This window comes from Macrosteles quadrilineatus, unplaced genomic scaffold (genome assembly GCF_028750875.1).
Source record: "Macrosteles quadrilineatus isolate MER2022 unplaced genomic scaffold, UCM_ALF_1.0 Scaffold_2__2_contigs__length_208266976, whole genome shotgun sequence".
In the NCBI taxonomy this organism is placed as follows: domain Eukaryota; kingdom Metazoa; phylum Arthropoda; class Insecta; order Hemiptera; family Cicadellidae; genus Macrosteles; species Macrosteles quadrilineatus.
In genome coordinates this window covers 75,908,500-75,931,265 of record NW_026542595.1, presented here as the reverse complement: position 1 = coordinate 75,931,265, position 22,766 = coordinate 75,908,500, and the positions used below count along the sequence as shown (strand labels likewise).

Here is a 22,766-nt window from a genome sequence, read left to right as displayed (position 1 = left end):
TCAGATGGGAGATTTGGAATTTTGAAAAAAAACAAGAGGAGACAGATCAGGAGGACCAAGATGCTTTCAGATATTACAAGGGAGTATGTTTTATCTATGATATTACTTTTCTGTGGATACTGTATTAGCACTGAGCTAAAATTAACTGGAGGTAGCACCGCCATGGCAGACGTCTGTCAAAAGCGTGTCGCTGATTTTGTTAGGTTGGTATAGCAGCGAGTTTTCTTATCATAGCAATAACATGGCTTCTATAACTAGGTTGGTATAGCAGTGAGTTTTTTTATCCAATAACATGGCTTCTTTTTAACTCACACCTCACGCAAACATGGCGGCTGGCGACACGCATCTTTGACATTCAGTGCTACATCCAGTTAGAATTTTAGCATAGATAAAACATACTAGTCTATGGTATTAGCAAGATAAAGAACGTTATAATATTTATAATGTTTTACGTGTCTCGATGTCATTCGTTATTAGCATTTTTTTACGTTTGTGTAAGAGAAACGTGTAATCCTGGAGCTACGTTACTACCTAACGCCGTCCTTTTAATAAATAATAGCATAATTAATTGCTGGTTCAATGGCAAAATGGCATCTGCTTCCATACGATTTCACTTCGAATCAAACCAGCCACCCTCAGATTTAAAGGTGCACTTTATAAACACTCGCTACCAGTAGACTATAGGCTATGGCTATGGTTAATATCTCACAGCCTGGGACCCTATTTTTGAAACGGTTGACAGTTGAGTCAATCGTCAACACTCATCTCAACAGTCAACCATTTCAAAAATAGGGCCCAGGGCCCCTGAAAACACTTAGTTGGTATTTAACTTTTATAAAACACACTTAGCATTCAAAGTCATTGATTTGATGTTTGGTTATTTTAGATGATTCGTTTACTAGCATGTTATTCATCCGGATCGCTTCAGCCACGCAGACGCAACTGTATTGCATATTTTAATGAGGATAGCTTCAGCCTTCAGCCTGAGCCTTTCAGACTTTCAGGAGTATGTGGATTGTGGAAAACAAAAGCAGGAGTGTAGTATAAGAGCTTCACTCGCCCCGCTCAATAAACATTCTACTACATAACATCTCCACTCTAATTTATCCAACAGATCCGTGGATGAAACCAAGATGAAACATGGTTAAAAGTCCATAAAAACATAGATAATAAAAAAGTTTAGTAATAAAAAAAATTAAATAATCTATGCTGGAGCATGGACACTTTTTCCTTCCACCATGTAAATACCCCACAGGCTACAGACGTTCAGACACATGATACAGAACTGAGTACAGACAGATACAGCAGAGCAGACTCTTTTATGTCAGTTTGATTGTTTGATTACTCTTACCTTACTCCACAACTCTACCACGACCACTCTGACCATTGCCAAGCCCAAGCCCAACCCTAGTAAACTTTAATAACAAAAAAGTCAACAAACAAACAAATAATAATGGCTTCATCCAACGTAAGTAGTAAAATATTAATAGTTAATTTTTTCAGGTAAATGCGTTATCAATACGTACCTCGATTATAGAATAACATTTATGTAAATAAATTAATTATCAGGTCAAATTAAGAGTGCCAGGTATATAACCGCGTCTGTTTGAGAGATCCAAGTTGTAGAGTAGAATAGGCCTAATGGTATGCTTTTAATCTGATGTTACCCATACTACTATCGGGTACAGTTTCTTAACTGGGCTATGCTAATATCGATTGAAACTATCGAATTGAAAATATTGATTAATAAACGATATTTTTAAATATTTCTATTATAAAATGAAACTATCATAACCTAACCAACCAAACTTGCTGATGGTGAAAAAATCGCATGAAGGTTTTACTAATCAAATCGATAGTTTCAATCGATATTAGCATAGCCCAGTTAAGAAACTGTACCCCTACTATGTGAGATCCTCGCTCACTGTAGACTGTGGGAATCAAGAATTAACCCAAGTAATGCCAATTTACAGAATAAATTACTCTGGTGTAGGCTATGGGACTGAGACAAGCATACTAAATTCCCCTAGGCATAATTATGCACAATAGGCTAAGGTGATCATGGGTAGGTTACCTAGTAATTTATATATGTTTATAGTGTTCCGGGCCCCCACAACCCGGTGACGTCACTGCCTGGCGCCTAATTCACGTTCGGTTACCAGACGCATATCCTTTGCGTTTAAAAAATGTAAATAACATATTTATTTACAGTTTCCACAAAATTCTATTGAAAGATAACTTAATTCTTATAAAAAAAACTCCCAGGGGTTGTATAAGTTAGAACGACTTCCCCAAGGTTCATCACAATCGGGTGGCTGGGTTGGTTACGCTTAAAGGACAAACAAACGAAAAACATTAAACGACAAACATACATTGGATTTTATATAGGCCTAGATAGGTGTCAGATACCTATACTGGGCCTAAGTACCACCACTTAAGACCCTTTCACATCGTCGTAGCATTGCTTGAGTGATGTCTGCGGCGACATAGCACATATCCCAAGTATTAATAGCCCTACGCAAGCTAAATTACAAACAATTCACACCGATTATGTTTTGACTTATAAGCTACCTACAATCAGGGCTGTCTCTAGGGCTGGCGGCGCCCGTGGGAGAAAACATGGTTGTGACGCCCCCTCCCCCCCAGTAATAATAGTCCCATCGCATATTTTAATACTATGTTAGGTAATACATATAGCCGCTGCGCGGCGCCCCCTAAGCCAAGGCGCCCGGGGCAGGTTGCCCCCCCCCCTTCGGACGGCCCTGGCTACAATTTCAACTAACTTACAATTGTTAAGTAACTGAACCAAAACAGTAAATAAAAAGATAGGGGCCTTTTTAATAGGCCTATTTAACATAAAATATTGACAAAATTAAACTTAGGCTAATTTCCTATCTCCAGGTTTAAAATTTGCAAAATCATAATTTAGAATCTGTTGTGGTGGACTGTGGATCTGTTAAAAAGTCATCTGAAAGGTTTTTTTTATTTTAAAACAATTTTTCAAACTTAAGTTTGCAACCTACTAAATACTTTTCACCATCGCAATATTTAGTCGCGGCAAACCTGCAGGCTAAGCAAATTTCCTTTTGCCTGAATTGATTTTAAATTAAATCGAACTTATTTAAATAACATTCTTAACATTAGGTTAGGTTTAACAAGTACCTAGGTTTGCTGCTACTAGGAAACTAACAAAGTGTGTATTTTTTGTAAAATATTAATAGCTTAGATTAAAATAAATAAATTTTGATAAAAATATATCCATAAACAAGCAAACTACAACATTTTAAAATATTCTCCATAAGAATAACATGGGAATTTTAAATTAAAAGTTTTTTAATTTTCTCTGTAACCAATAACCGTACAAACTTTTTAATTATACTAAATTATTTGTTGTTTTAAGCTCTTTACAATGGTTTAGAGAGAAATTGGGAAACTTTGTGTTTTGAGGGTCAAAAATGAGAAAAAATCAATTTTTACCCCATAAAATGCCCAGTAAAACCACGTTCCCATGGTCTGATAATGCTGGTTTGCAAACTCATGTATGTTTATCCCACCTTACACTTTCAAACCAAATTTTATCAAAATCGGACAAAAATTAATCCTTCTCAAGTTATCACGTTCGCGGTCACACACACACATATATATATAAAACATTTTGAACGGTTGGTCGTTTTGGCCTCTGGGGACATCATAATGAAGAAGTAAATCTGTCCTGGGCCTAGGTCAAGATCATTTAGACATTAGTTATACAGGCTAAAAATAGGGGAGGGTATAAAGAAATTACCCCATAGGTAAAAGCATTGACTATACATAGTCAATGGTAAAAGTATAATTCAATTGAAGATTTTAAACAATTAGCCTAATCAATATGTCATTGAATCATATAAATAGGCCTATACATTTACTGTTCAGCCAAATTAATGAAGCTGCACACATTCATGGCATGGACATATAGAAAGACAAGTATCTGAAATAGGTTATACATACCTAACAGTACAACTTATAACAATCATCAAATGTACAATAGAAGTATAATAAATAGTATATAACCATTTTTATTCATACAATATTTTTATTACAGAAAATAGAAGATCACCGTAAGAAGTGGGATCGAGAGGAGTATGAGCGATTAGCTGCTGAACGGATCCAGGAAGAACTAGACGCGCAAGAGAAAGCTCACCAAAAACAACCTCCAGTAAAGCGGGAACTCTTAAGGCAAAGAGACTACAGAGTTGATCTTGAATCTAAACTCGGAAAAAGTATCGTCATAACTAAAAATACTCCGTCTTCTCAAACAGGAGGGTAGGATCATTATGATATCTTACATATTTAAATCTAACTAGGCCTAGTGGCTTGTAGGGACATAAGTCCCTAAAAAGCTCGTTGGGTAAAATAAGTTATTGTAATAATAAAAAAAAAAACTCATAAATTATCTATGTGTCAGGATAGATATTCTAGTACAACATATGTTTGGTGTAAAAAACAGTTTGTTGTTTGTCTTTGTTTGCTTGTGTTGATGTTATTTTCAATAAATAATTTGAAAGCCTCCAGAGGTTTAACTCTGCTAAAGGCAGCAAACATGTTTGTGAATAGATATTGGTTTACTAAGGTAGCTTTGGTCTTTTGGTCGATGATGATAAACTATCCATATGTTATCATAGATATATGGACCTCTCACGGACACACACAACCCTCACTGATCAAGTTAAATAAATAATCCGTATTTGAGATGCTTCTGCATAATTGGGAAAGTTAGTTAAAAATTCTAACTAGTTAGAAGTTATTAGTTAGTCCCGTAAAAATTAACTGATAGAAGTTATTAGTTAGGTAGTTTAAAAACTAACGAATAAAATAGAAGTTAGTCAAAAAACCTAACGAATATTGCTATTCGTTAGAATTTCTATTCGTTATTCCCAAGTATGATGGCCTGACCTGGCCAACCACTATTATTGGTACAGCATTGATACCTTTTTAAGTCTTGTAGAAAAGATGTACTGAATATAAAATCATTGTGTACAGCGAAATAAAATATTCTATTATTTTTGTTTTTATTCTTCAGGTACTATTGCAATGTTTGTGATTGTGTCGTCAAAGATTCAATCAACTTCCTCGATCACATCAATGGAAAGAAACGTAAGTAGCACCAGAGCTGGATTTAAATACAGGATTATGGGTGAACCATGCTAAGGGACACACATTTTTTTTAGGATATTTTATGCCCTGTACGGCATTCTTCCATCTCGTCTAGTCACTGTTACTCACGTGCCATGCCAATAATGTCGATCAATATCTGCTGCAGCAGTGTGACCGAGTGATTTTTTTCTTAGTAGTTTCTAAGTCACCTTTATATATTGCTGTGTAGTCCCCACATACAGGGTGTTGAAAATGTCTGGAACCAACATTATATCTGGTGAGTGGTTAAAGAAAAACAACTGATATTTTGTGTACGGATATACTATAGTTTTACCTATCTTTTGGTGCCTTATGAAATTTTTTACGACTTATAGGGAACGTCCTGTGGAGGATGCAGTAAAAAGTTTTAATGGAAGCATATGGTAAATGATACATCATTTTAAAGGCAATTTTTTTCTGAGTAAGGAGCCGCAAGTTTCATCTCAAAAGGACCACCCTAGCAAAAATGGCGACTGTTTGAAATTTAAAAACATTGCTATTTAAATGGTCCGTATTTGTTTCCTTTAAATGCTATTACAAGCCAGTTACGAAGTACAGTAGTTTATAACGTGGTGAACTGAAAAGTGACTAAAAAAAACATTTTACTAAATTGTTTGTGTTGTTTTACTAAACTTATTTTTAACATAAATACCAATTAAGCTTTCAATTATTTTCAAAAACTTCAAACCGTCGCCATTTTCGCAAGGGTGGTCCTTTTGAGATGAAACTTGTGGCTCCTTACTCAGAAAAAAATTACCTTTAAAATGATGTATCATTTACCATAGGCTTCCATTAAAACCTTTTACTGCATCCTCCACAGGACGTTCCCTATGAGTGGGTTTTTAAATTTCAAACAGTCGCCATTTTTGCTAGGGTGGTCCTTTTGAGATGAAACTTGCGGCTCCTTACTCAGAAAAAAATGGCCTTTAAAATGATGTATCATTTACCATAGGCTTCCATTAAAACTTTTTACTGCATCCTCCACAGGACGTTCCCTATAAGTGGTAAAAAATTTCATACGGCACCAAAAGATAGGTTAAACCATAGTATATCCGTACACAAAATATCAGTTGTTTTTCTTTAACCACTCACCAGATATAATGTTGGTTCCAGACATTTTCAACACCCTGTATATTGTAAGCGCACAACTTGTTTGCACATACTTCCTCCGCCGCCAGCAGAGCCCCGCGCTTGGCGATCTGCTACTAGTTGTCCTAAAAATATTGTCCACACTACTTTTACTCGCAGAATTTACAGCGGCGGCATAACCACGCCTGATAGTCGGCTTCAGGGAGTGTCAGTGGCCTCTTGAATGTGATTACAAATGTAATTTTAAATTACCATATGTTTGCAAAATATTTGTTGTGACTTATGGATGTTTTCCATTAACTTGTAATATTTCTGTCAGGTATACTATTAGACAAAACAATACAAATTAAACATTCTTAATAGTGTCTATATTCATCAATAACAGAAAACCATAATTTATTTAATTACAAATAATGGTTACAATAATAAGCAATGGGAAGGAATCTTTAAGTAAAGGATATCAGTTACCAAAATATTAAGTTACAATGGAGTTGCAAGGTCAGAGTCTGATATTGAATCGGTGTCCGAATATTCACATTCACTCTCTTCTGAATCCACACCTCCAAGTTCAATAACAAAAAGATCCACAGCATCTTCCATTATGCTATCTTTATGCTTTTATCCAGTAATTTTGTTCTATTTTAGGGGTGTGTTTGGTAAACAACTCCCAATCTATTTTTTTGTATCTTTTTCCAACTTTATCAGTGACAGATCCCCCATAATATTTTCCTCCTTAATTTTCTAATTATTCTTGGCCCAGGCTTATTCAATTGGATTGAGGTCAGACATGTAAGGGGGCAATAGAATCACGATGTGACCATGTGATTTTTTGTAGCATTTTATCTATACAATACATTTTTTTCAGGAGGCTTATGCTGATTAATCAATTTTCATAACTCAAATTTCTTTATCTCCATCGAGCAAGAGATCTTATTTTTTGTCAGCCAGTCAATTACTGTATTTATTTATTTTTTTACGTATTTGGATGGTGACTTGTTTACTTAATAACCAGTGGTGAGGGACGTTGTCCAGCACAATAACACATTTTTTAGGGAGATTTGGTATAAGTTTTTCATCGATCCACTTTTCAAAATTTACTCCGTTCATCTGGCCATGATAATCTCAAGTTGCTTATTATTAGTGTCGCATCATGCACAAAACCATCTTCTGAACCGGCACTAGCCACAATAAATCTATTAGACAAGCTGTTGTTTGTGAGGATCCCGGGGACATCGTCACTGCTCCAGCATTTTCTAAATGTTAAGTTTGTTATTAACCCATGTTTCGTCAAGATATATGATTTTACATTTTTCATGTCTACACTTTGAATGTCTCGCAAGTAGCGAGCACGCCAATTTACAATATCCGGCCGTTCTATCTACACTTTTATAATTTTCCCACACCTTTTCCATTAAAACCCCATGTCTTTTAGTTTTCGAAAAGTGGAAACTCCCCAAGGAAAAATAATTTTTTCCTCAATCGCAAATAACATTTTAGGTGCTGTCGGCACTTTTTTATGTACTGTTTAAAAATGGTGAATCGTGTCTTTAATCACTCGTTTATCAAATTCATTGATGTGGAATTTTTTCTCCTCTGAATAGGGTCTTTTCTTAAACCTGGTGTTTCTTGGGCAGATCCTCCGGCCTCAACTCCTTCTTTCCTAATTGTCGTAACACTAAGTACAGATACCCCGTATAGTTGGCAACCCGCTGATTACTTTGTTTCATAGTATACTGGAGGATTCCAGAGTCAGACACTTTTGAATCACACACACATCTTATAATTTCCCTCGCCTCACTTTGAATGATTTGCCTTTTTTTACGGGTGTTTGCCATGATATTAATCTAAGTTAACACTTTTTTAACCCACTGCTTAACAATAACCAAACTATCACTCAACTGCACAACTTAACTCCACAACACAGCCCAACTTTCATATTCTTTCCTTTTATTAACTTAGGTATATAAAATAAATTACTGCAATTAACCGTTTTTATAGGATGTTTGGAAAAACTGTCCGATAATTTAAGGTATCAATTATATCAATTATTTAAGATGGGGATGTCACTAGGTGCATATTTTAACCCAAATATGAGTGAAGGGTGAGTTACAGTTCAGCCAAAACGCGGAAACGGGTTGTTACTAGCCGAACTAAAAAATTCTGGTACGGGTTATTGGCAGTGCTGGGGGTGGGGGTGAGTGAGTAGGAAGAAACAAATGTGTTCACAAGAGTACCCCCGCCAACCCCCTCGCCTAGACCCGACCAGATCTTATCGCGTGCACAGAAACTTAGTAATTACATTGTATGGTACTCGAATAAAATTAAAATTTAAATTAAAAAATACCCCCGCCGCAGCAAACCTGCCGTGAAAGCGAATTCCTATTTGGCTGAATTGATTTTCAATTGATCTATTGAAATAACATTAGGTTTGCTGCTACAAGGAAACTAATAAAGTGTGTGTTTTATATAAAATAATTATTGCTTAGTATAAAATGAATATATTTGCCAAGTTTGATCAAAAGATATCCATAAACAAGCAAACTACAACATTTTACAATATTCTCCAAAAGAATAACATGGGAATTTTAAATTTACCACTTTTTTAGTTTTCTCCGTAACCAATAACTGTACAAAAACACTTTGATATACTGAATTGTTTGTTTTTTTAAGCTCTTTAAGAAGGTTTAGAGAAAAATTGGGAAATTTTGTGTTTTGAGGGTCATAAAACCCATAAAACCCTGTTCCCATGGTCCGATCATGCTGGATCGCGAACTCATTCAAGTTTATCCCACCTTACACCTTCAAACCAAATTTCATCAAAATCAGATAAAAATTACTCAAGTTATCGTGTTCACGGACACACATATATATACACATATATATATATATATATATATATATATATATATATATACATATATAAAAATTTGAACGAATGGTGTTTTTGACCTCTGGGGACATCAAAATGAAAAAGTAAATCGGTCCCGGGCCTAAGTCTTACCATGAGACCTACGGTAATAGCTACTTCCCTATAGGGAAATTCGCTAAAAATGTATGCAAAAAAAGGATATCAACACAAACAGCGCTGGTTGAATGGTTTTAGAAAGCTTAGTCCGACCAGTGCCAGGGAAACTTTGGCTGTGGTGGGAGATCGCTACCGCTCTTCCCCCCGCACACCCTGCTGGCAAACAAGTTGTGCGCTTACAGTACTACTCCTTTGAGGCTATAATCAGAGAATATGTGAGTGTTGATAATAAAAAAAAAATAAAAAACTAAGAGAGTTTACTGTCAGTTTCTTCTGTTTGTGAATCTGAGTTCGGTTATATGGACAATGTTGTCATATTTGCTTGTGAGACATAGGCTATTTATCACGGGTTGCATTTGAAAAACAAACCAAAAGAGTAAAGAGATGTAGCTTTAGAAAGGGGCAAACCTGATTATCTTGCTTTGTGGAAAGTAAGTAAAGTACAGTTGAACCTCGGTTAACTGAGGGCGGATCAACAGTGGTCAATAGAGCCCTCTAAAATTATGTCACATAACCTCATTATAAAAATTATATCAAGAAATTGTGTAGATTGAGTTTCTTTAGTTTAATGTTGTTGTATACATTCAACTATTTCTACCCCTTTATGAGTGTTGTTATTATGGGGATCTTATACTTTTTTGTCATACTACTGGAAAAACCAACTGTTTTTAATACATTTGTTGCAGGTCTAAAGTAGCTTTTTTACTCTCTAGTCACCTGTTGTAAACTCAGTTGTAAAATTTGATTGTAAGCAATCGCATGTATCGACATTATGCATCGATTAACCCAGTACGAAGGACGGGAACTCTGCTAGTTATGGATAAAACATACTCCCTAAGTAGATTTCTCATCCTTATGGAACAGCTGAAGCCAATTTTATTGATAAGTTCTGTCCGGTGCACTCTAGAGGTCGTATTTTGTTTACAATTTGTTTCTTGTTATTTCAGTTATTTAAAACCTCGTTTAACCAAATGAAACTATCTCACCATAAACAATAACTTGTGCCCTATTTATGTAACCAAACAAACAGTACAGCACAAATCATTAAATTAATCCTAAAATAATAGAATCAAAATTTTGTCGACACTAGCGATCTTAGTCACCGGACATGAACGAAAAACGAGCTTACAAATTTTCAATGGGATGAGTCTATTTTTGTTGGTTAGTCAATGGTATAAAGTACACTAACACAATCAAGATAGACAAAAATTTAGTTCATCACACGGGCAAAAAATGTCTTTTCAACTCTCGCTCATTTTAAAACTTGAGATTGGGTAAAAAAGAGTCACTTTACACCCTAGTGATGAAATATAGGCAACTATTTTATGAGTTGGTCCTATCTTATGACATTTCTTCTGTCCTCAAACAGTACATATCACTAGCTTACTAGACTATTAGTAAGTTGCCTTCCTGATGAAATGTCTTCCTAAAAAAAATTTCTAATTCGGTGGCCATCCTCCAGTTGGTCAATCAACTTGTGTGTTCTGTGAACTGTATTAGAGCTATTGTTGTGAATCTTAATGATTGTTTCAGATCAAAGAAACATGGGCATGTCAATGCGAGTTGAGAATTCAACAGTGGATCAAGTGCGTAAACGATTTGAGATTAACAAGAAAAAGCTAGAAGAGAAGAAAAAGGATTATGATATAGAACAAAGAATGAAGGAGTTGAAGGAAGAAGTAAGGGCTATTATTTGATTTGTCACAGTATTAGTCTATCAATAAACTTTGTTTGTTTTATGAAAGGGTAGGCCTACTTGTATGATATATTATTGGTGTAAATACTATTGGTCACCATTTTCCAGGAAAGAATTGTGTATAAGTGCATCCGCAACCAAATCTCACATATTTATTTTTTTAAATTTGGGTTGGAATTTAAAAAAAATCAAAGTAAAATTATTTTATTTTAGCACATATCTCTATCTATCTATATCTATAAAAGAGGAAGTATGTGTATGTTTGTATATACCCTATGGACTCCGAAACCACTTGACAGATTGTAATGAAACTTTCCGGCATTATTAAGAATTATTCAAGGATGGTTTATGTGAAGTTTGGTGCAGATCCGTCAAAAGGGCTCCGCCCCAGAAGGTTTTAAGGGGTCCAATGTCAGACTTTTGGAACTGTTTACAAATCTATATATTAATAGGCAAACATGTTTCTTTAAAATCTTTTTTATCAGCTTGTGTACATTGCAGGAAAAATCTACGCATATTGTTAGAAAGATATTTTCCTGTAGATGTGCAGAATCCGTTTATAAACTAAAATAGGCTCAAAAATAAGCACAAAAACAAATTTTAAATAAAAAAAAATTAACATGGGCCTTAAGGGTTACCTCTCTGGTGACGTAATAACAACAAAATATGAACAGAAAATCAAAACAAATGGAAAAAATTCCAATCACATGTTTTATTTACAGTGTGGGGTGAACATAGAAAAGTCTGTACATTACATATTTTTGGTCAAGTTTTCGACCACCGGACGACCTCTAATAAATATAATTTTGGTTACATTCACCAACTGTTTGTAGGTTTGAATAATCACAACATTCTGTTTGATTTGAAATAGTGCCACACTGTTTCCACAGAATGCAGCACAGAAAACTATTTTACTTTTGGATAAGTCCAAATATATTAAACCCCAATCGCAGCACACCTGTGCACTCAACAACATTTAAATTCTCCACGATTAAATATGTAAACATAAAAAGTAAAAACCTTTATCAAAGTATTATAAATAATAAAAGAGATGGCAATGCCTAAACATTTTTATCTTCTGTTCTATAACCACACAATCTAACATAAATTATTAAGTGAATAATAACCGTGCGTGCTATCTCAGGTATTCAATTGCTTCCCAATTTGTCATTAACCCACCACATTACTGTCTTTAAAAGAAGGAACTCCAATAATACTAATGTGAAACTTAAATCCACCCAAGCTCAAAAAAACAGAACCAGACCGACGATTAAAAAAATGACACCAAACTTGATTGAAGCAACAATCATTAGTGGTAAGTTTAAAGGAGAAATAGTCTTAATCCCAAGAATACCAATGATTTCATCCGAATTGCCCTTTGAATTCAAGCGACTACAATTTCCTTTGTGTCTTACTTTCGCAATCCCTGACTATCGCTGGTTTAAATTTAGAAAATGCATGCTTTTCACACGGACAGCTGTATGTTGCGTGCTCACGTGGTGGTAGGGTATGCCTAAAACTTTTTATATTTATACACCTAATGAAAAAAAAAAAAACGTTGTTTATCCACTGGCAATTATGTCAAATAAATATTCTATTTTTGTTTTGGTATTTATTTTTATTATTTATCGTATAGAACTAATTGCTATTTAAAATAATAGTTGTTAGCGCAGCAACGCGCACCGGGTAACTGCTAGTATTATATATAATGTAAACTGCTTACTTATATATTTTTGACTGGAGGAAAGCTACAAATTAAATCCTGTAATCAAATTCCAATAATCTAAGTTAATGTAAAAATTGTGAAATAAATGTTCTTCTAGCCCGAATACTAAGCACTTTCTAATAAACTGTAAACTGTATTTTCAGGAAGAAAAGTTGAAAGAATATAGAAGAGAGAAGAAAAAGGAGAAAAAAAGAAAGCTAGATGAAGATAATGATGATCATAAAGATCAACAATCAGAGTTAGCGTCTATAATGGGCTTTTCTGGTTTTGGAGGTGGAAAAAAGAGCAAATAGAATGTCTTAACTTAGTATAAAAAATGTTTGTACAATATAATGATCATGCTGTAAATATATGTCTGGTTTTATAAATAAATATAAGGAAATTTTTGATCAGTGTATTATGTGTGAAAACAATTTATAAGTTAAAAATCTGCCAAGTTTGATCCGCTGAAATACCTTATCTTAAAAAATATAATAATATAATTTTAATTTTTACAATAATAATCCGGCACTGACACTGTTTGGTTATAATAAAATACGATCAGTTTTACCCGTGCTTAGCAACGAAAAGATGACGCAAAAGAGTATAGTGATGTTTTTTTTTTAATTTGCTTTATATATATTACACTCACTTTATAGTTGTACACATATATTTCCACATAATGCATTGAAATCAATTTAATTTAATTCAATGGTTGGTTTAAATTTCCTAGACAACCTAGTACAATGCCTTAGATAAAACATAGTACCTTAGTAGATTTACCATCCTTATGGAACAGCTGAAGACAATTTTATTGTTAGTTCTGTCCGGTTTTTTGATGTTGTGTTTTTGTATAAATTTTGTTTAAATTATTTTAGGGTTAGTTTCTCATTATTTGTGTCTCAAAAAACAAAACAAAAAATCTAATATATAAAATTCTCGTGTCACAGTGTTTGTCTGCAAACTCCTCCGGAACGACTTCACCGATCGTTATGAAATTTGGTGTGTAAATTCTGTAGGTATGCGAATCGGACGTAAACTATTTCCCGTTTCGAAATTCTTAAAAGGGCTCCGCCCCAGTGGCTCTGGAGTTTCCCATGTTAACCTTATGAGAAATGGAATTAATGAATCTTAACAGCCGTTTCAATTAAACAAGTTGGTTCTGTTCTATGATGTTCAATAGCATTAAAGTTACAAGGATTACCAACAGGGTGCAGCACTATTATTTCTTTTACATTTATGACAACAGCTAATTTGCAACCAAAAGGTGAGTGAGCGTAGCGAACGAACTTCAACATGGAGGCGAGTTAGCGTAGCGAACGAGCTAACCTGAAGGCAAGTGAGCGCAGCGAACGAGCTCCAACCTAAAGGTGAGTGAGCGTAGCAAACGAGCTCCAACCCAAAGGTGAGTGAGCGTAGCGAACGAACTTCAACCTGGAGGCGAGTTAGCGTAGCGAACGAGCTAACCTGAAGGCAAGTGAGCACAGCGAACGAGCTCCAACCTAAAGGTGAGTGAGCGTAGCGAACGAGCTCCAACCCAAAGGTGAGTGAGCGTAGCGAACGAACTTCAACCAGGACGTGATTGAGCGATGCGAACGAGATCATCTTGAAAATTAAACGTAACGGTACTTTCTTTCCATCGGTCTGTCTTAGGGGAAACCTATAACTTAGGCGATACGAAGTTCGCCGGGTCAGCTAGTAGAACAATAAATTTGATAAAATTTAAACACAGTAGTTAGTTTTTATCCAACAACAGAGCTAACACACAAACTTTGCATATTTGGTACAAAGTTTAAAGTCTAAAAACGACTACTTAAGTCCAAAACATGGCATCTTTTCAATCTGTATGTATAGTTGCTGTTGTCCAATAAATTTAAAGCAAGGTAGTTATGATGGTACTCTGATTTCTTTAAGTATTTGGCACTTAATTTTGAAATTTCTTCTTTGACTGTTGGGGTTCGACTGTCCCTGTGAATCACTTCGTTATTGACGAACCATGGTGCCTGGAGAATGTGTCTTAGAACTATAGATTGGAATCTTTGGATGATATTCAGATTGGATTCACTGGATGTCCCCCACAATTGGATACCGTACGTCCACACTGGTTTTAGAATGGTTTTAAATTTGTGAAGCTATAACAGGGTTTTCATGAGAGGCTATAATAGCAGTATCATCAGCGAAGGTTGCAATTTCGACATTAGGATTTTCAGGGAGGTCCGCCGTGAACAATGTGTAGAGAACGGGGCCCAATACACTTCCTTGGGGAACTCCTGCATGAATTTCGTGAAGTGGGGTAACAATATCTCCAAATTTTACTCTGAATTCTGAAGTGTCGATTGAAAAGGTCATGAGATTGAAAAATGTGTAAGGAAGATTACGTTTTAGTTTATAGAGTAAACCAGTATGCCAAACTTTGTCAAACGCTTGACTCACGTCAATGAACACAGCAGAACAAAACTTCTTTGTCTCAATAACCTCTTTGATAACATCCACCACCCGATGGACCTGCTCAATGGCAGAATGTTCTTGCCGAAATCCAAACTGGTGATTGGGAATTAAGTTTGATTCATCAATCACAAAACGAAGGCGCTTTTAAAGAAGAGCGCATCAAAATATTCGTCAACTGAGTAGTGGTCGGTCGACTAGCCAGGTTTTAACTTTCTTTTTAAAAGCGGAAGGTTTACAAGACTAATCTTTGGGGGAGATCATTGTACATCTTCAGAGCCCTAATGCAGATAAAGCTTTGCGTTTTGGACAGCCTGCAGGTATGTGGAGCTGGTCTCTGTTACGAAGGTTGTGGGAGTGGTGGAATTCCCTTGTTGTGAGCTGGTGTTAGTTATCCCTAACCCTAACATAACAGAGGCTAAACACAGTACATACTGACTGGCTGAATATAATAAGTATTTTTAGGCTTCTGAAGATAGTTATACAGTGCTCACTGTCACTCTTCGATGTAATGATCCGAACCGAACCGCCTTTTTTTGAAGGAGAAGAATGTCTTCACACCTTGCAGTATGTCCCCAAAGCAGGAGTCCATAGGAGAAGTGGGAATGAAATAAGCCATGATAGACAGTGGTCAGGTAATGCCTCGTCAACAGGTGTTTCAGTCTACGAGTAGTTGGACGACTCGAGAGAGAGCTGCTTCGTAGAGATACTGTTCACATGGCCACTCCAGCCAATCTTTGCATTTAATATGACGAATCCCAGCAGCTTCACCTATGTCAAAACGTCAGCGTTTGTACGACTGAGACTGCACACAATTTCTTGGGGTTTTTCTCGGTCGAGGCTCAATCCGTTTAGTAAGAACCAAGTCTTCCAACCAACTCAAAAACTTCTGCAGCCTTTTCCCTGGCCAAAACTGGAGTATATCCTCTGGCAACAATTGTTGTATCATCAGCAGGACGTTTCCAATGGCACTTAGGTAATTTATCATGACTAAAAAGAGGACCGGGCCCAAAACTGAGCCCTGCGTGACACCCTGTTCAACTAATCCAGGTGAAGAGTTAGCTCCAGATATCGACAGCACTCTTGTCTTTGGTTTTATAATCTTAACATTGGGTGGACCGATATGGTATACTTCTATTAATACTATAATTTAAGATATATATGAAAACTAAAACTCTCCTATACGTTACACAAACAAACTTTTTTGGGTTAAGGGAAACCAATTATGTTTTAACTTATCTATGCCAAAACTGATGTATCCACTCAAACTCATAATTTTTGACGAAAACGATACTTTCTTATAGGCCCTACTATGTATGTTGGGTAACATAAAATTGATTGAAATTTAAATGTTAAATGTTGAATGTTAAATGTTTGATTGAAAAATTGATTGATTTGGGGGATAAATAAAAAATGGACAGTGCTAAGCTAAATTAATTATAATTATATACTCAAACTAATCTACTAGGCTGATCTTTTTTTGTTTGATTTTCATCCTTTCTTTCCTTTCTGTCTCTGTGTGCAGATTAGTTTTTTTTTCATCCTGTCATTTATTTTTTTCCGTTCGGCAAAATTCCTAAATCATAGTCATCAATCATCATAGATTTTACTTAACTTAACCAAGAAAGGTTAGTTTTGGGTTTGGTGAATGATACTTTTCAGAAACAGAAACGTTTCACACTGTATTCGTTTGTACAAAATTCAAATACTGCCGTTATTTTAAATAGCGATGTCGTATAAACTTAGCTCAGTTCTTTTTGGCCATTCACTTGATGTTAGAGCTCTAGCCACAACTTATGATGGGTGGATTATTTCGACGTCCAGAGATAAAACAGCGAAGGTTTGGAGACCTAATGGGTATGTTAATAAATTGTTTATTTTTATTTTCAAAGCTTAAATTACATATAAGTTTTGTCTAAGGTTAACCCGGTAGACTTGACTTTCATGTATTTTCCCTGCTTTTTAGATTAATACTAGGCTAAGAGTGATAAGCCTATCATGGCTATAGGATAGGGAGATGCAGGTCTTTCCTTAAACAATTGATAGGCTAATTGGTGGTGTAGTGGAGTGGAGACTCTACTTTAAAAAATCCTTTATGTTAATAGATGGCCTGTGTTTCCCCCCGAGACGATAACAGACTTTCTCATAGGCTAGGCCAACTGGAAAATTTTGGATTAAGTTAGGTAGCCTACGGTACACCACTGGCCAATGTTTCTAGGTTCTGTATCGGTTCCAATATTTTTCATATTTCTAACTCTAAACAGCATCATTAACGGCTGCACTTTACTTTAGGTCCTACACTCATTCGAATTAAAATATAGGGTACTTATTTAGGACACAGACCCCAGCTTAAACGTTCTAAAATAACTTTTAAACTATTCTAGGACATCAATACTCAAATATAGATTGATTAATCGATTGTTTCATTCGATAGGCTATATCGTTTGGTTAGTTAAATAAGGTTAACCTAACCTAACTAACCAAACGATATATCAAATGAAACAATCGAATAATCAATATTTTCATTCGAATGAGTGTAGGACCTAAAGTAAAGTGCAGCCTCATTAACCCAAGCTTAATAGTTAGGCTATAAGGGTGGATAACTTAATGTGTAAAATCTAGGCTAATCTAAACTTATAAAGTTGTAAGTTATGCATCAGAATCAATCTTTATTGTCTGTAAACATTTTACAATAATGTACCGGTAATTTAGACCAAGTCAATGGTTGTAACTTAGGCCTACTAATGCAATTTAAGCTATGAACTTCAAAACAGTTATTCATGTACTAGGCCCAATGTACATTTGAAAACTTTGAATTTTTAGAAACCATCTGCGCTGTAAGGCCTATCCTAAGTTACTATATAACAGCATTAAATCTGCAGTGCCATCTGTCAACCACTAACTTACTTATCAGGTAACCTAACTTAGGCCCACGTGAAGACTATGGGGGCAACTTCTACAGTTCTGCAGAGAACCTAGGCATAGGCCTACAATATACTAGGTATCAAATGAAATACTATTTCTATATGTACCTATGTCATATTGGATATTGTTTGCTTCTTAATCAAATTTCAAGACATAAGTTACTGTAGGCCCTAGGCCTACCCAAGTTAGGTAACTTTGGGTGTTTTAAAAATGATTCTTTTAACTTAGACTAGGCCTATTCTGTGGTGGTTAGGTTAATTAGCCTACCTAGTTTAAATTAGTTCAGTTTAGTTCGGTTAGGTTATGATGGACCTAATAACAAAAAAAGGTACATAAATAATATTTTGTTTAGGCTATCATTATCATTTAAAATAAACTGATCCAAACTAGCCAACCTAACTAATAAGTTATGCTGCAACACACTTTAAAATACTGGCAGGTGGCCCTCATCTTTGATAGACCCAAAAAATAGCAGAATAACTCAAAATAAGTATTTTTACCGAATAGCCGATTTTAATGGACACCTAGGCCTATTTAGATCGAAGAATAAAAAGAGTCTAAAGATGGTTAAAGTCTAGAACTTAGCTAAATCCCGAGCTCGGAAATCGGCCAATAGTGTGTCTGGACGAGGATTGAAGATGGCCGGAAGAAAAAAAAAAGATTTTTCACAGGGAATCGGTCTACAAATAAATTCCAGACTTAAGCCAGAGTTGGTGTTAGTAACAAGGTTCTTTGGTTTATTATTCCCCCAATTAATTGAGCCTTGATAAGTTTGTAAATTTCAACCAAAAAATCTTAGTTGTTGGTGATTTAAATATTGATCTGTCTAAAACTCCCTTCGTAACAGATAAGCTGGCAACCATTATGAGATCTTTTGGACTCAGAAACACTATAACTTCATATGCAAGGGAGTTCAAATGTTCTAGATCGTTGATAGATCATATATTTACTGACATAGATAATAGCAGAATTAAAAGTGAAGTTCTTGTGACAGCCATATCAGACCACCACGCCCAGATAGCTTCCATAAATTGTTAACTGAATGACAGAGATATTAATCTAATAAAATATAAATTTTCCAGAGAATTAATAATAATACAACGCTATTAAGCAACAGAACTGGATATTAGTGTACAATGCAACAACAATGAATAACAAATTTTCCAATTTTGAAAGCCAGCTACCCCACATATTTGAAATAGCATTTCCATTGAAAAGAAAGAAAGGAAAAACACAGGTCATGTAGTTTTGGACATAGACATGTGCCAAAAAAGGACAGAAATGATTGACCTATACAACCGAACAAAAGATCTTCCCTCCGAACATTACATGAGACAATATTATTTAAGAATAAAATCCAATCGAAAACTTGTGAGGAAAAAGAAATCTGAATTGTTATTACGGTAAAATAAACCAGGCAGAAAATAAAAGCAAGGCTATATATGGGATACAATTAATGAAAATAAAAATGCAACACAAACAATTTAAAGAACCCCACCTCCTTGATGAGAAAGGTTATTTAATCATAGATCCACAATTAGTAGCTGATCGATTTAATGATTTCTTTGTTGAGATTGGCAGCCAGTCAAATGAAAAGGGTACCAACAGCTGTACAAGGTATGTGTCAAATTCCCTCTTCCTTTGCCCAACAACTGAAAAAGAAGTCGCAACTGAGATAAGGTTGAGATGAAAACTAAAGAGTTCAGCCGGCACAGATGAAATATCCCCAAGGCTATTAAAAGAAATAAGTGATGTAATCTTGACACCTCTGACTCATTTAATCAACTCGTCCTTTATTTCTGGTCAGTTTCCTGATACTCTTAAGCTCTCTGTTGTTAAGCCTATATCAAGCCTATATACAGGCCAATATCAATAGTGTCAACGTTTTCCAAACTTTTTGAAAGATAATTCTTAAAAAGATCGCTGGAATTTCTACATAAAAATAACATACTCAGCAGTAAACAGTTTGGGTTCGTAAAAACAGGTCAACAACAGATGCAGTATATCACTTTGTATCGACTGTGTTAAGCGCACTGGATAGAGGTGAGAAAGCTTTGGGATTCTTCTTCGACTTAACCAAAGCATTCGAGACAGTGGATTATGACCTTCTCAAGGAGAAGTTACACTCTTATGGAATTAGAGGGCTGTCACTACAATGGATCTCGTCTTACCTTGCCAACCAAAGTCAATATGTGGAGGTGAACACAGTGGATAGCACTGGATGTCTAGGCCCTCACAGATCCTTTACTGGTACGATCGTCATGACCTCCCATCAGTTGTTCAAAAGGGTGAATTATGTATCTTTGCTGTTGACACCTCTCTCGCTGTCTCCAGCCCAAACCGACTCGAACTAGACATGGTGCCTTTATACAAGCCGGTTGCTTGTTCCAGTGGTTCGACGAAAATTTCCTCAAAATCAATCCAACAAAATCTCAGCTTGTTGAATTCTCAATTAGGAAAACCAAAAACAAACAAAACTTTATTTTGGACGACACTGAAACTGAAACCACTGCTCAAGTACAATTCCTGGGTTTTTTGTTGGACGATTGGTTGGTTTTTTGTAAATAGTTATAGCATGTTTAAAAATTTTTAAAGGAACTTGTTTGGAATGATTTGTTACAAATTTAATTTATTACACTAATATAGGCTACATTTATTTACATTTTTAGTTGAAGTTAAAGTAATATATTATTGTTATTTATTCTAATAGTTTATTTATTATTGTTACTGTTGAATTTTTACTGATATTTGTGTCTTTGTTGTCTTTTTTTGTTATTAATTACTCAAGAGACAATTAAGGACTCATAAAACTGTATGCTACTGATTCAAACTGACAAAACTGTATGGTAAATAGGAAACAATATTTTTAGTGCAGACAAACCATTTGTGGTTTTTGCACTTTTGTATCCTATGTATTGTTAATTATTGTGTTAATAAATTTCTTGATTGATTGATTGATTGATTGGCGAGAACTTGTGTTTCAAACCCCACTCACTTTTCTGAAGTCAAATTATTCTCATTTTCACACCGCAACCACCCACTCATATGCTGCTTCGTAATACTTTCAATCTGAGAATTCCAGCCTATTCAACCACATTCTTTGAAAGACATCTAAATTATAATGCTATCAAACTGTTCAATGCTCTCCCTCTTCAAATCAAGTCCACATCAGATCCGGGATGCTTCAAAAGGCACTTGAGGTCATTTCTCGCGGGTAAAGGCTACTACAGTGTCTGCGCCTTTCTTGCTGACAGACAGTCCTCATGAATTTTAATTTCAAATAATTTAAAAGTTAGTTAGCCTAATAGTTATTTTAAGTAAATTTGACGTGGCTAATGCATTTGTAATGTTAATCTAGCTAAATAAATGAGTTATTGAGTTATATCATCTATTAATCATAAGAGAATCTTTTACTGACTTTCACAAAAAAACTGCAAAAACCGTGTAAAAACTATGTAAACTGCAAACTCAATTAGGCCTTTTACAAATAGACCAAGAAACCAGAAAACGCCAAATAAAAAAATCAATATTAATCCTTTTTTTCTTATGTATAGATTGGGCACTATTATGTGCGCCAGATTCGCTAGTAAATATTGCTGAGTTATCAACAAACAATTTTAAAAATTATATTGAAATGAAACTGTTCTAAACTAACCTAACCTAAAACCAAACTTGCTGTAAAATTTCTTAATTCCGTTTGATTGGCTATTCCCAATCAAACGGATCGTAAAGGATAACAAAAATACAGATATATCGAGGGAAAAATACAGGAAAGTACCGGCCAAACTCTTAAAAATGCAAGAAATATCATTTTTTCGATATACTTAAATAGTGTATACCAACCGGTAGTTATTTCTAGCCTACATTATGTAGGCCTAGGCCTAAAATTAATCATGTTTATAACTTAGATGTACCCATTTACTTATGTACGGTACTAAATCTTTTTCTTGCATTTAAAGGTTCAACTCAGGATTCACAGAAGCAGCAACTCTGCGAGGCCATACCAGCTTTGTCAGTTGTGTGTGTGTCATTCCACCTTCTAAAAATCATCCTGATGGACTTATACTAACTGGTGGTAGTGACAAGAAGATTTGTGCATTCCATCCCAAACTCTTCGACCCATTGTTCATTTTGGAAGACCACAAAGATAACGGCAAGATAATTAAGATATTAATTTACATTTAGGCCTAGAGCTAACATAACAACCTTACTATACAATGATAGGTACAATGATTTTTTTCAGCCAATCAACAATATTGTTACAGGCTATGTCAAACAGTGTACAAGCATGAAATAAATATTAATAGTTAAAACATGATACTGAATAGAAGGTTTGAACTTTTCTTACCTTAATCTGCCTTATGATGGTATTCAGTTATTTTATGTTTGATAACAAATTTTAAGATAAGACTTATGTAGCATTATCTTCAGCTCAGTATAAAACACTTACTTCTATACGCAGTAATTGTTGTGTTATACACTTAGCATACTGTAAAAAAATATTTCACTAGCCTACTCCCACAATATGAGATCTGCTTTAATTTTCTTGAGAAGCAGGTTGTCTGTTTAACTTCCCACACATCCCATGATACAGATTAAACAATACTTTCCTGTTCCAGCAATAGTGGCTGTTTGTTTGAGATGTTTAACCTGATTTGCTTTTAAATTCACAATGCCAAATTTAAAACAAACTAGTGATGGGGCGATTC

General features: G+C 35.1%; 2 protein-coding genes across 2 annotated transcripts in view; both read left to right on the top strand.

The window, feature by feature from the left end:
* The first annotated feature begins 1,328 nt into the window (after nucleotides 1–1,328).
* Nucleotides 1,329–13,399, top strand: LOC128986574 (zinc finger matrin-type protein 2). Its single transcript, XM_054407008.1, has 5 exons — nucleotides 1,329–1,468; nucleotides 4,082–4,302; nucleotides 5,060–5,133; nucleotides 10,820–10,965; nucleotides 12,852–13,399. The coding sequence occupies exons 1-5, from the start codon at nucleotides 1,454–1,456 to the stop codon at nucleotides 12,999–13,001; spliced, it is 606 nt and encodes a 201-aa protein (XP_054262983.1). The 5' UTR covers nucleotides 1,329–1,453; the 3' UTR covers nucleotides 13,002–13,399.
* Nucleotides 13,400–16,705: 3,306 nt separating this feature from the next.
* The window catches only part of LOC128986209 (phospholipase A-2-activating protein), a 34,233-nt gene continuing 28,172 nt past the window's right edge, over nucleotides 16,706–22,766 (top strand). Inside the window, exons 1-2 of the mRNA XM_054406429.1 lie at nucleotides 16,706–16,989; nucleotides 22,017–22,210. Coding sequence (XP_054262404.1) covers nucleotides 16,862–16,989; nucleotides 22,017–22,210 — 322 coding nt within the window. The 5' untranslated portion in view covers nucleotides 16,706–16,861. The remainder of the gene's footprint in view (nucleotides 16,990–22,016; nucleotides 22,211–22,766) is intronic.